This window comes from Arachis hypogaea, chromosome 13 (assembly GCF_003086295.3).
Source record: "Arachis hypogaea cultivar Tifrunner chromosome 13, arahy.Tifrunner.gnm2.J5K5, whole genome shotgun sequence".
In the NCBI taxonomy this organism is placed as follows: Eukaryota; Viridiplantae; Streptophyta; class Magnoliopsida; order Fabales; family Fabaceae; genus Arachis; species Arachis hypogaea.
Genome location: NC_092048.1, coordinates 1408806 through 1423880, shown reverse-complemented (window position 1 = coordinate 1423880; position 15075 = coordinate 1408806). Strand labels below are relative to the sequence as shown.

Genomic DNA, 15075 nt, shown 5'->3' with positions numbered 1-15075 from the left:
ACGCCTAAATTTTCAAAAAATTTAAGACTAATCTAACAATAATGCATGGAAATTATACTTGATTTGCTTGTGTTGGGGGTTGTTCTTATGAAATTGTTGTTAAATCCATTTTAAATTTTTTTGAAAAATTAGCCGTCAGGAGTATATTTGATGCAAATCGAAAACTTTTAAAACAAAATTAAAACAAAATAAAATTTATAGATATTTTTAAAACCTTTGTTAAACTTCAAGGACAAAAGATATAGTTTACCCTAAAATAGAACTTACGGAGATTAATTTTCTTTTTAAAATTAAATAATGATTGTGGAAGATTAAAAAAATAGATCAATTACATAATTTATAATATTAAAAAAATCTTTTAAAGTAAATAAAATAATAAAATAAAAATTTAATTATCATTAATTTTATCATTTTTATTAAGTATAAACTTATTATTTTAATTCAAAAGTGGTTAGATTTTTTTTTTTTTATAATTTTACCAACATTTTTACTCCAAAGAAGCTTGATAGTACGATAAGAAGCACAATGTAACTTTAATGGTAGGGTCCTTTATGCAAATGAAAAGGGGAAAATGGATCGTGATGCTTCAAAGTTTTCAACTTTTGTGAATATAGCTCAAATGGGTTATCAACTACCAACACTTAATGAAAAGAAGCCATTCACGTTTCATACTTGTGGATATCCCTTTCCCTTTGGAAAAAGATACCCACTTCCCTTCTTTGACTCTTTCTGAGTTGTCACTTGACATGTAACAAAAGCAATTTGGAGTTATTGTCTTTAAAATTGCATAAATAACCTGCCCAGTTGTGTACTAACACATACCTTTGGTGGAATAATAAGTTTTTTTTCCTTTTTTTTTTTCTTTTAAGAAAATAAATTTAAAACCATTGGCTTAACAAGTCACTAATCCACCTTGGTTAATTAATTAATAAATATTTTGTAAGAGAGTTTAGATTTTTTCGATGAAGATTATTTGTAGTATCTAATAATCCAATTTTAAAATTGAATTTAGGTGTTATTTTTAGTTCAAAGACACCTTTAGAGAAACATCCTGATATAGAAAGAAATTCATTTAAATAATGTTCATTAAAGATTTAACACAAATTTAGAATGAGATAACATAAATCTTTTCAATTTATTCAGATTTACTCATCTAACACTATAAATAGGGGTAATATTTTATCGTAAATATATGATATCTAACCTAATTCTTATATCTCTTGAACTTAGACTAATTTAAATGTTAGAGTTTCTTGTAAGTCCCGTCGAGTTTTGTAAACAGGACAGAACATAACACTAAATAGAGATAATAGAATAGAATTACTTAAAATTATTTTTTGTGTATCGTATTTAAATATAATATACATTCTAATATTATATTTAAATACATATGGACAAGACAAAAATATTATGAAAAATGACTAAAATAGACATATCTCTCGTACCCTCTTTATCTATGTCTCTGTTTCTCATTCCTTCCTTACCACATAACCCTTTTGCAGTTGTTGAAGGACGGTGAAAAAATGATACTGCTATACTTGCTAAATTATACTTCTACCAATTTAGTTTATCTTCTTTCTCATCTTCTAACATCTAAAACCTGAAATTCTGATCTCATAGGTTCACTTTCTTCTCCATCAATCAAGGGATTAGAGGAATATGTTGTCATATATGTCTTCTTCGTTGCTTATCAAGTCCACCGAAGTCAACCAACATTTAAAATTTTTTTGGTATAATTTATTTTTATATTTCCTTAATTTTATATTTTTTATTTTTTATTATGTAAATTAGAATATTTAACAGGTACTGAATTTGGTCTTTTTATCCTAATTAAAAGAAAAAGAAGCCAAAAAAAAAAAAGAACACACAGAAAGAGAAAGAACAGAGAGAAAAGAATACCTCTTTGAGAATGACCAATGTAAAAAAAAAGCTCAAATTATTGAAATTAGAGTTTTTTCGTAAGAGAATAAAAAAGATAATAATAGAATAATAAAAAATATCCATAAACAAAAAGAATAAAAATTATTTGAAAATCCGTATTCACGTTCTCTAATTCTGTGTCTATCATTGTCCTTCGTTTAAAAGTAGACACACAAATGAAGAAATTAACTGTTCCAGAAACACCATATTCAATGTTGATGTCTCTTTGATCAAACACTTTTTAAATATTCACTGTTCCCATATTTCTATATTCTGTTCATAAAAATAAATACATTATTTCAAGAATGTGTATGGGTACCTGCGCACACATACATGTATGCATAAGTAGTGTAGTGCCATGTTTCACCTGATTAAATAACTAACTTATCTCTTTTAGCTATTAATCTTAATTGATTTATTAAATTCTTAACACCACCTCAATCTGAGATACAAATTATCTTGTATCCTCAATTTATCGTTGTATTTATGAAATAAAAGTAAAAGACAGAGACTTTCTTAATGTATTAACTATTTGATAATGAGAAGGTATATGTACAATATAAAATTTCTTTCTATTTATAAACTCAAAAAATAAAGATCTAACTTCAAGTGTATGTACATGCTTTTTAAAATTGAAGTGGTTACTAAGAGACAAACACTTATATAGCGTGAGATTGGCTGAGAAATGTATATATTTTTAATTTTATTTAAATTAAAAATGAATTAATACAAATAAGGAAAATTCCTATTAAAATTATGGTTACTGATTTGTACCTAAATAACTCAGACGCAACGTTATACTTCGGAACCACTTGGTCAAAATCGGCGTAACTGATCCAAAAAAAAGATCCGTCATACACCTTCATACTTGCCGCGTGAATCTCGGAAGCATAACGTGAATTTCGCTGTTTTTTGATATTATAAACTAACTTGAAAGTCAGAGTGGTTTTTGAGAATTACTACATGTAACAGGCGAGATTCAAACTCCTAACATTTATTTAGACAAACGAATGAATATATATAAATATGTTTATTAAAAAATATTTTTTTAAATAATATTTTTATTTTTGTAAAAAAAAATTAGTAGGTGACAGATTAGACCTGTTAAAAACAAAGTCTGGCCTGACCTGACCTGTTTTCACCCTTAGTAGCAGGCGATATTCGAATCTCCGACACTTATTTAGACAAACGAATGAACTGACCACTCGATCATTCCAAGTTGGTTAACAGTTACTCTATTTAATTACCCCAGATAAATGCCCCACATAAAAAGTGGGGGTGGAACACTGGCACTGGGTAGGACAGTGAAATGGGCCATGATGACTCACTTTCAAATAATAATGAGACTCTGCCAAGAAAAATTATTGTATAGTTTTTTAATGAAATAATTAAATATCTCTCGGATACTTCTATCAGGTTCCACCACCTTCTAGCTTAGTGCCTCACGTAATATTTTTCATGGTGACTCATATGGTGGGACAAGCTTGCTTGCAAATGCAAAGAATACTATCTTAATTAATGCCCCATAATTAAACAATTAATTAATGATGTCACTAAACAATATCATTTGTATCCATCCAACTTTGCTTAATCACTTTCACAAATGTCTTGTACATTTGGGGTATGATATATACAGATTTTCAATACCAATAATTGCATCAAAATCAGGTTGAAGTATAAATTAGTTTAGTTGTGACCCACCCTGCTAGTTGCATTATAATAAGCTTTAAGATGTGTATCAAAATAATATGTTATTAGGAAACTTATTATTAAACATTGATATCAAAATCATCATTAGAATGACTTGATTCTTCAAGCCATCATTGATATTCTCATTAACAGAAAAGTTAATTGGGTCAAAATCATTAAATAGAAAATGTGATTTAATTATGAATATTTTTGCTGTAACTGATGTGGGCTTAGTATCAAAAGTAGAAGCTCCTATCAAAAAACAACATGCACCTACTTATCGTATTGGGCCCCACTGATAAGCCACCATCCACCTACTTTTCTCGATCTCCAAATCACTATTCCAATCTTACCCTTATCCATTACCCCCATACTTCATGTGATCGTTCACATTTGATTGAATATTCCATCCGGTTTCTAATAATTATCTTGAAAAGACAACGAAGTCTCAAAAAAAAAAAAAAATCCATCCAATTCGGTTTTTAATATTTTTTTGGGAATTGATTAGTCCTTGTGCCAAAAAAACAACATTAATTTTTTTTGACACAAAGACCTCGTTGTCCTTTCGAAATAATTATTCAGGGATCGAATTGAATTTTTTTTTGTCAAGGGCCTCGTCTTTTGAAGTAATTGTTAGGGACTATTTTGAATTTTTCTCTTCACATTTTGTTTACGATATTTTTAGTTCGATAAATCAAAAATTAATTCATCGTATTAATAAATTATTATATATACAGACAAATAAATTGATTATTTAATTAGTCTAAATTAATTTATAAATATATTATTTGTCTACATAATTTATTAGGAATAATAACTATTAAGTTAAAGTGAATAATTAAATAGAGAATAGTTTAAATTGAAATATATTTTCAATTTCTTTGAGTATTTTTAATTCATATATCAAATTAACAATAATAATGAAATAGGAGTTTTTTTTTTCTTTTTTTTTTTAATCTTTTTATCATTCATCAGATTTCTCTGAATTAAAGAAGGTTGATAAAATAAAAAAATTGAGAATTTAATTAATTTTAAATTAATATAAAATTACACATAATAAAAATTAAATCCATCAATTATGTATTGTGTAGAGTTATATATATTCACTCACATATTTTATAATTAAATATATCATAAAAATAATAAATAATAAATTTATTTATAATATTATACTTTTTATAAAATATTAGATACATATTTTCATACAAAACCATGTAATATTATTATAACTCGAATGTTTCATGCAAGGTGCTTATAAAAAACCAGTCATCAAATTAATTAAATTAATTATATTTATAAAATATATATTAAAATATAAATATAAATGCTTATACAAATTTATAATAATTTATTTAATTATTTATTTTTTTTATGTATATATAACATATAACATGATTATAATTCAAATAATATAAAATATTTTAACTATACTATATATATATATAGTTTAATTTATTTTTAATATTTATTTATATTTTAGAATAGATTTAATACTAATGATTGATTTTAGTAGCTAATTTTAGTGTATATGTCACATAGTCGTGTGTGTATATATATATATATTAAATTAATTATTGGTATAAAATAGATATTAAAAATATAAAAGAGGAGGGGTAGCAGAATTTATTATATTTAACCATCAATTAATCATCATCAATATTTTTAATGTATGAGATGATATCTAATGGTGTAGAATTAATCATTTTTTTTTAATAATTAAGTACTGGCCAAATTTCAACAAAAATATTAGCCCTAGACTTTCTCTCTAAAAAATAATAAAGAAGGCACGTGGATCCAATTGGCACGGTTTATATATATAGAGAGAGAAAGGAGGAGGTTGTGGTTCCATTTCCACGGTTGTTCCAGCATCCCTTTGGAAATTACAGCTCAGCAAGAAGCTTCTCCGTAGTTGATTGCTATCACTGGATCAGTGAGTGGGTGGCGCGGTGGAGAAGAAGAAGAAGAGAGAGCAGAAGAAGCGGTTCCTGTGCTGTATGTCACTGGAACACTACTCCGCTGGAATCGTCGGACAGCTCGCCAACCCTCTTCAATGGCCCCAGCTTCGCAAAAGGCGACGCCACTATCACTCTCACTCTCACCACCGCCATGCTGTCCTCCCTCCGCCGCCGCCTCCTCCGCCGCCGCGCCGGAATGGACTGCGCCGCCACCTCAGGACGATCGCCGCCGCAACAGTAACAACACCACCACCACTAACAAGGTCTCGTTGATTCGCTCAATGGATTCTCTCCCTGAATCAACTTCCACCAATGCCCCTACTGCCAAAGGTGCCGTCCTTTTTTTTATATTTTAAATATTTATTTATTTATTTTGGATTTATTCTCCTAGAATCAGATCGTATAATCGTATATAGCTCTTAGTGGTAGATGATTTATACTTTGTAGAACTTATAAGTTTTTGAATTAAATTAAGTTAAATTAAGCTGTTCTTGTCTTGAATAGAAGCAAGTAATCTAAATACATAGTAATTGAGTTAAGTATGGTCTTACTGTATCTACTGGGATCTTTATTTTCTGCTTTAGATTTTATTCATGTGATCGAGGATTGTTTTATATGTGCTTGCATGTGTCTCTATCTACGTAGTGTGCTTGGGTTTATGGAAATGTTTGCATTGACGGGTGATGTTCCTATTGATTGATTGGACTTGCTCATGATCGATTTTCATGATTTTTTTTTCCAGTTAGTTGATAATGTTTTGTAAAACATTTCTTATTTGTTATCACGCAACTTTGTTTGTATAACAGTGCTGTTTCATATACTGATAGTGCAGCTTATTGTAAAATGTTTCTGATTTCTTTCATTCAGAAAAGAATAATTAGTTGACAGTGTTTCTTGTATTCTATTTTCTTTAATGTTGCACAGGAATCACGGCAATGCCAAGGGCACAGTCAAGCCACCCTTTGGACCCTTTATCTGCTGCCGAAATCTCTGTGGCTGTGGCAACTGTGAGGGCTGCTGGAGCCACTCCCGAGGTTATCAACCGAATTAGTTTGTTTGAATTGTTTGTGGAAGAGGATATCTTAGTGTTGTTTTTGCATTATTGGGAAATTAAATTCCTCTCTGTGCATCTTGAAGTAGTGATTATGATTGCCGATGAACCCCTACTATCTCCAAAAAATTGAATTTGTTTCTTACAGGTTAGGGACAGTATGCGCTTCATTGAAGCAGTTTTGAGGGAACCGGATAAACACATTGTTGCACTGGCAGATGCTTATTTCTTTCCACCTTTCCAGCCATCATTACTTCCTAGAACCAAAGGAGGCCCTGTGATTCCTACCAAACTCCCTCCAAGATGTGCTAGACTTGTTGTTTACAATAGGAAATCAAATGAAACGAGTATATGGATCGTTGAATTATCACAAGTACATGCTGTAACTCGAGGTGGTCATCATCGAGGAAAAGTCATTTCTTCACATGTTATTCCTGATGTTCAGCCTCCAATGGTATGTACGCCTTAAAAATAAATTGCTCCCTTTGTATCATTTGAGTTGCACTTGTGAATTTTGGCCAAGGTACTTTGCGAAACAAGCACAGGAAATACTTTATGAATGAAAGAATTCCCTTTAGTGAGATGTCATGCTTTTACCTTGCTTCATCTTCTGTAGCTTTATTGGATAGCAGATCATAATAGAGGACTTTTTACCATCATATGATGGTAGTGCCTGCTACCATTTTAATATATTTTTTAAAAAAACTTGTTTAATAAAAAAATTATTATTTTTATTAGCCTTTTAAAATTTTGGTGGGTATATTAGTCAGGAGAAGAATATGGTGCAAATCATCTCGATCATAGTTGCCATTACATGCATATATCTGCACTTTAATTATCTATGTAAGTTTGTTAAGTTGTTACCATACAGTTTAAAATTTCATGATATTTAACTCTCTCTTTTCAGGATGCTGTGGAATATGCAGAATGTGAGGCTGTTGTTAAAGATTATCCTCCATTTATAGAAGCTATGAAGAAAAGGGGTATTGAAGACATGGAGCTTGTAATGGTTGATCCCTGGTAATTTTACTTGCATGTCTATTGTTTGCAGAACTCCTTTTTGGAGAAATTGCAGTTGTTTATCTTTGAAGTTTCTCTGTCTTATTTTTATTTATGAAAATACTGTTGAAACTTTATTCTACATAATTCTGTTGCAGGTGCACTGGTTATCACAGTGAAGTTGATGCTCCAAGCAGAAGACTTGCCAAACCACTTATATTTTGTCGATCCGAGAGTGACTGCCCTATGGAAAATGGCTATGCTCGCCCAGTTGAGGGAATTCATGTTCTAGTTGATCTGCGAAATATGGTGGTGATAGAGTTTGAAGACCGCAAACTTGTTCCTCTGCCACCTGTTGATCCCTTGAGGAACTATACTCCTGGTGAAACACGAGGTGGCTCTGATAGAAGTGATGTCAAGCCCTTGCAAATTAGTCAACCTGAAGGTCCAAGCTTTCGTGTCAATGGACAATATGTAGAGTGGCAGAAGGTAGATATTGAATTGCATTATTTTAATTACCTTGAGAATATCAATAGGGTTTTATTATCTTAAACATTAATTACAGAAGGTACAACTAAGTACATAACTAGTCTCTTGTTCTTTTCCCATTAACAGTGGAATTTCCGTGTTGGATTCACACCCAAAGAGGGTTTGGTTATATATTCTGTTGCATATGTTGATGGTAGTCGAGGGCGAAGGCCTGTAGCACATAGGCTGAGCTTTGTAGAGATGGTTGTACCCTATGGAGATCCGAACGATCCACACTACAGAAAAAATGCTTTTGATGCTGGGGAAGATGGCTTGGGGAAAAATGCACATTCTCTCAAGAAGGTTTCAGATCGCATATTTGTTCTTATTATTTGACGTCTTACACTTTCCCATTGTATTCCCATTTTTCTGAAGTCTAAGTTTGTTGTTTCAGGGTTGTGATTGTTTGGGCTACATCAAATATTTTGATGCTCACTTCACAAATTTCACTGGTGGAGTGGAGACAATTGAAAATTGTATATGTTTGCATGAAGAGGATCATGGAATTCTTTGGAAGCATCAAGACTGGAGAACTGGCTTAGCAGAAGTTCGAAGGTCTAGAAGGCTTTCAGTATCGTTTATATGCACGGTGGCTAACTATGAGTATGCATTTTTTTGGCATTTTTATCAGGCAAGTAGAATATCACATAGTTTGATTTGCCTTTTTCTTGTTGCACAAATTCACTAATATCAAGTGATCACTCTTTAAACATTGTTGAAAGTGATGGTTTTTGTTGCTCTAGGATGGAAAGATTGAAGCCGAAGTTAAGCTTACTGGAATTCTCAGCTTAGGAGCATTGATGCCTGGAGAGCTTCGAAAATATGGAACCATGATTGCTCCAGGTCTATATGCTCCGGTTCATCAACACTTCTTTGTTGCTCGCATGGACATGGCTGTTGATTCTAAACCTGGTGAAGCTTTGAATCAAGTAATTTCAATAGAATTACTAATTTTACCTATCTTGGGATTTGGTTAACAATGTTGAAACTCTTATACGTAATCTGCATTGGCCATCCCTTGAGTCTAAAGATGCCAAGTTTACCACTTTGTAGCATAAAATTTCATTTCCAAGTTCACGTTGTTACTCTGTCAATTTGTTTGGTAGGTAGTGGAGGTCAACATGAAAGTTGAGGAAGTTGGTGACCATAATGTTCATAATAATGCATTTTTTGCTGAAGAAACGTTGCTCAAATCTGAGCTGGAAGCGATGCGTGATTGTGAGCCTTTGACTGCTCGACATTGGATTGTAAGCCGTCACTCTTTCACTGCCAACTCCTTACTAGTAATGCTAATTATTTAATGCTTTATCAAATTACCGGTTCGTATCAAATTGCCATGGTTATCTGCAAACTTGCCACTGGAAATTTCAATAATCTTAAAAATATTTACCATGGCTCTATCTTGTTATGAGCTTTGCTTATAACACAAGACTTGGACTTTATTATTGCATTAAGCATGGTTCTAACTGTTTTACCTTTTTTGATATTCATTCAGGTAAGGAACACAAGAACAGGCAATAGAACTGGACAGTTGACAGGATTCAAGCTAGTACCCGGCACAAACTGCTTACCATTAGGAGGTCCTGAGGCCATGTTTTTAAGAAGAGCTGCCTTCTTGAAGCATAATCTTTGGGTAACAACATACTCACGCGACGAAATGTTTCCTGGAGGAGAATTTCCGAACCAAAATCCGCGCATCGGCGAAGGGCTAGCTACATGGGTTCAGCAGAACAGACCTTTGGAAGAAGCTGACATAGTTCTCTGGTCCTCTCTCTCTCTCTCACTTATGTTGGTTAAAAATAAGATAGTTTGTCAAGCTATCTAATTTCACGTTTTGTCTTTGATCATCAGGTATGTATTTGGAGTCACACATGTTCCTCGTTTAGAAGATTGGCCTGTTATGCCAGTGGAGCGCATTGGTTTTATGCTCATGGTAATTATCTCATTGTCAATTCGGCATAGTTATTATTTATCTGGGGACAATGCTTGATATAGAAAGAGTTTTCCATCATATAAATATTGTTAATGTTATCTATACTTCTACTCTATACTATATATAATGAGAATATGAAACGGGTTGATGTACAACTTTCTTTTCTAAAATACCTTTCATTATATATAACTTTTTAATGTTTTTTGTTATTTCAACCTAAGACCTCTTAGTAAAGTTATATAAACAACTTGTTATCTCAACTAACTCGGTTTTATTATTTTTTACATATATTTATTGAATAAAAGAGTAAATCATCTATATCTATACTATATATAATGGGAATATAAAAGGGGTTGGTGAACAATTTTCTTTCTTAAAATACCATTCATTATATATAATTTATAATTTTTTTCGTCAACCTAAGACTTCTTAGCTAAGTTATAAACAACTTGTTATCTCAACTAACTCCATTTTTATTACTTTTACATATATTTATTGAATAAAAGAGTGAATCAGTAGGCACCCTAGTGTTTATTAATACACTTGAGTATTTAATGTCCTTTTTTGTTTTGTGTGCAGCCTCATGGATTCTTCAATTGTTCACCAGCAGTGGATGTGCCTCCAAGTCCCTGTGAATTGGATTCTAAAGATAATGACATCAAGGATAGTAGTGGTGCTACCAAGCCAATTCAGAGTGGCTTAGCTTCAAAGTTGTGATGAAAGTTATGCCTCTTTGTGCTGCTGAAAATAGAGAAACACAAGGTGTTGTAATTTTGCCATATACTGAAACCTTGAAACTTCAGGTTGAGCAGATTATATATATTTGAACTTAGAACAGTATTAAAAGCTATGTGGGTTGAAAATGAAAGTAGATATTTGAAGTTCTAATTTGGTTGAAAAAACAAATGATACCTTTGAATCTAAAATAAATTTCATGTTTTTAAGGCTGTATAGATAAGATGCTCAAATCTATGCCTCTGCTGAGATTCGAACTGGGAAAAATTGGGAAATTTGATTAAGATTCCAAAATTTAGGTTCTAATTTCTCTCTTCTTTTTTTTTTTTTTGGACTTGCGTTCTAATTTCTAAACTTCTAATGCTTTTGTGTTAGAGTTCTTTTGAATTTTTATAATTGTTTTTTTTTTTTTGTCAAAATTTTTTATAGTTGATTAGATGTGTCTTTTATTTTATTTTTGTCTTGGGTTGTTTAGATGTGCTGAATTAAAATAATGAAATGGGTTTAATTTTGGGTTTTTGAGGATTTTTGGGGCTTGGGTCTTTGAGGTTTTTTTTTTGGACCTGGTCTTTGAGGTTCTTAACTTCCATAATTATCTAGACCTTAGGAAAAATATGTAAGCCCAAAACCCGAACACCACCTCCCAAAAATATAATTGGACCAAAATCATAAAGACCAAACAGAAATGAAAGGTTTTAAGCTTTGGGTATCCAGTCCAAAACCAAACATTGAAAAAGTATCAAAGTCAAAAGATTAAAAAAATACCGGAAGATCGAACCACGTCTTGTGTATACAGTAATTCATTGGCTAGCGGTAGATCCTTAGATATAGTTTAGATTCGCGACGGATTAGTCCTTAACCTGTCGGGTTGAAAAATATCGTGAGCAACGGAAAAAAAAAAAAGAAAAGAAAAGAAAAATATAAGAAGAAAAAGAAGAGAAAGGATACCAAAATTATCTTACATATGAAATGTTACACTATAAATAATTATTTTAAGAAATTAATTTTTATGGACTATTAATGTAAAAGGGTTTTTATACAAATAATTAATCATGTATTGTTACATCAACAAAATTAACTAATTTTCAAACTCACTACTTAAAAAGTCATCTAATGCATAAATCAGATTAAATGACTTTGTAAATCATCACGCTATTAGTACATCAAAATTAAATTTATTATTTCACATGTTATATTTTTGTTCATATTGTGTGAACCAAGTCATATCCTTATTCAAATCGTTTTTCAATTGATATAATACACCTTGATATTAAATTAGATTTTATCATGATGGATCATAAAAATGTTTAATTATTAAATAATTTGGATTTCGTTGGTAATTCAAACATGTACCCTCTATAACATTCAACTTCCATTTGACTTTGTAAAACAAGGAAATCATTAAGAAGAGTTTGGTGAAACTAGATAGGCACTCTTGTCAACTCACTGAATTGTTTATATCATATATATATGGAAAAATTTCAAGTGTACTGAGAATACTGGTGTTCTAGTTGTTTTAACCGTTGATTTTAATTAATATATATTATATATATTTTTTATAATAAAGATCAACAGTTAAAACAACTGAAACACCAATATTTTCAGTATACTTGAAACTCTTCCTATATATATAATATATATATAATAATAATAATAACTCACTAAATTGTTATTAGAATAGTTTCGTGATGAATTATGGTAATAAGAAAGCGCAATCAATGAAAAACACATTTTCTAAGGATGTCAAACAGGTAACTTATCTTTTATGAGAAGACATTATTAAGACTTTCAAATTAAGAAATGCTTTATGTACTTTCAAGTTTTTGACCCCCCAAAATGATAAAAACAGAAGAAATAGAAATATTAAAGTTCTTTATCTTTCAGGGGTCTAATTTTTTATTTGGTGGATTTTTATTTAGAGGGAATGCCCTATTAAATTGAATTCTAAAACATTAAAATTACAACTCCAATAGTAAAATTAATATATTAAAAATATTTTATTTCATTATGAATAATGTTATCATCTTTGTGTGGAACTTTTATTATTCTTATTAAGACATTGTTAATTAGCTTTTTTTTTTCAATAATATCATTAACTTAAACATAATGATTAAATAATGATTAACGAAATGTGCATTTTTCTTAGTTATGGATAATTTTGCTCCTTTTTTTTAATAATGTTATAAATACCATTTTGTTACTCCATTTTTTAAAGAAAAATGTGTATTTCATTCACATAATTTTGAAACAGAGGAAGAAATTAATTCACTTGGTTCATAATGTAATAAATATCTTTATCATATAATACTTTTTTACACTGAATTTTTTTAATTCTTATGTTATTTATTAGAAATTTAGAATAAAACTTTTTTTTTTGTTTTTCACTGTATCCTCTAACCCGACAAACTAAGAATTAATCTGTCAGAGACAAAAGAATTGATGGAATATATGCCTTTTTTCCTTATTGGGAGTTTCACACTTTTGAACGAAAAAAGCCATTTTTCATTCGGTAAAAGTAGCCTTCATTCAAGATTTTCACCATGTTAAAGAGTCACAAAATGTCAAACACAATCGTTATAGAGATATTTTGCAATGATTCTAGGGACTATATGATAAATGTGTTTTCTATTCTTTTTTTTTTTTTTTTTTTTTTTAATTTCATTGCAATCTATATCATCAAATGTCTAAAGACCTTGTTGTAGCAATTATATTATTTTAGGTCTTTGGCCTAAAGATCCATCATTCCCAATGACAATTAGAATAATTCTTTTTGACATTGCCTTCCATTCCCATCATATCCCTTTGTAGGGTTCCATCTACATTGCTTCTAGAAACAAATTAAAAGGTTTTAAATTTAATTTGTATTATTTGCACATCCAAAATTATTGAAATAGTGATCATATATTAGTTCATTAATAAATTAATATAAGTATAAGTATGAAGAACAAAAAAGGAAACAATAATGCTAGGAACTAAGATGGTTTCAGCCAAAAACCAGCAAAATGTCTCTGGATGAATCTAAAACTTCTACGTAGATGGTGTTTATGCTAGGTATTAGGATGTTTCTTTTCTTTGTAAATTGGATGGTTCTGAATCTATTTTTTGATTTATCATGTTTTAGGCATTTGGAGAAGGAATGAGGGTGAAGAGACAGAAGCTAATTGAATCAGTTCCGTGAATCACGTTGCAATGATACTGAATGTATCTTCTCCTAATTTGAATGTGGTGAAATATTTAATAACTAATATTTTAAATCATAAATAAATAAAATTAATTACTATACTTATAATTAATTAAGTTGTTCTATTCTTGACTGATTTGGAGTTGGTTCCATATACTTTTCCAAAAGGAAAAGAACTAATTAAGGTGTTAAAATGAGAATCATATTACAATCTAAAGTTAATGAAGTGAATATTAACTAACATTGTATATAAAAATTTGTTCAAAAATTATTTCTCAAAGATTTAAGGTCAATCACCATGCGTTGTTGTTGTTGTTGTTATTATTATTATTATTATTATTATTATTATTATTATTATTATTATTATTATTATTATTATTATTATTATTATTATTATTATTATTATTATTTCTCAAGTATTTTTCTTCCAACATGAGCATAACCAATAAAGTAGAAGTTCCAATGAGACGCACAGTATTTGATATGCTAATTTTTTCCGACAAAAGAGAATGCATATATAAATTATTTCTACCCAAATTTTATTTTATTACCTTAGCTTTTTCACTATTGGCAGTGCCATCAGAATTTAACTTTGAGGCTGCAAAGTTCCAACTAAAGAAGCCTTGCTTTTTTAATTTCACCTCTGAACATCATAGAGGAATCTCTTTGAAAAGGATTTGACCACTATATCCAAGGAAAAAAGAACAACTTTAATTAAAATCATAATACATATTTATTATGAGTTTCAAGTATATATATATATAGTTATAAATCACTCATTCCAAAATCTTAAACTTTTTGGATTTGTTTAATTTTGGATAGGCCTTTTTTTTTTTCTTGTATTTGCCTTATGCTATTTTTTTTATTTTTGGGGTTTACCAAGGATCGAACTATTGACTTTTTAGACATAGAGCTCTGATACCATGTTATAAAACAATTCATCCCAAAAGTTTAAACCGATGGGAGAAGGCAATATTAATGGTTATATCTCTAACATATATTAAAAGATCAATATTTAGAGAAAAAAAAATCAAATCTTGGATTTTTCTATCTAATAACACTAGTTTTTATAGTGATAACCTTT

At 30.1% G+C, this 15075-nt stretch overlaps 1 protein-coding gene across 1 annotated transcript; it reads left to right on the top strand.

Moving 5' to 3' along the window:
• The first annotated feature begins 5405 nt into the window (after positions 1-5405).
• LOC112736288 (amine oxidase [copper-containing] zeta, peroxisomal) lies at positions 5406-11026 on the top strand. The gene is made up of 12 exons (XM_025785676.2): positions 5406-5894; positions 6489-6598; positions 6764-7069; positions 7523-7635; positions 7773-8103; positions 8230-8445; positions 8537-8773; positions 8886-9071; positions 9249-9389; positions 9638-9906; positions 9994-10075; positions 10655-11026. Exons 1-12 carry the CDS (start codon positions 5660-5662, stop codon positions 10790-10792), a joined length of 2364 nt encoding a protein of 787 aa, XP_025641461.1. The 5' UTR covers positions 5406-5659; the 3' UTR covers positions 10793-11026.
• Positions 11027-15075: the final 4049 nt, after the last annotated feature.

Coding starts and splice junctions, on each gene's coding strand:
- LOC112736288 (XM_025785676.2), top strand. CDS start 5,660: ATGGCCCCAGCTTCGCAAAAGGCGACGCCACTATCACTCTCACTCTCA. Junction 5,895..6,488: donor CAATGCCCCTACTGCCAAAG/GTGCCGTCCTTT, acceptor AATGTTGCACAG/GAATCACGGCAATGCCAAGG. Junction 9,907..9,993: donor GAAGCTGACATAGTTCTCTG/GTCCTCTCTCTC, acceptor TTTGATCATCAG/GTATGTATTTGGAGTCACAC.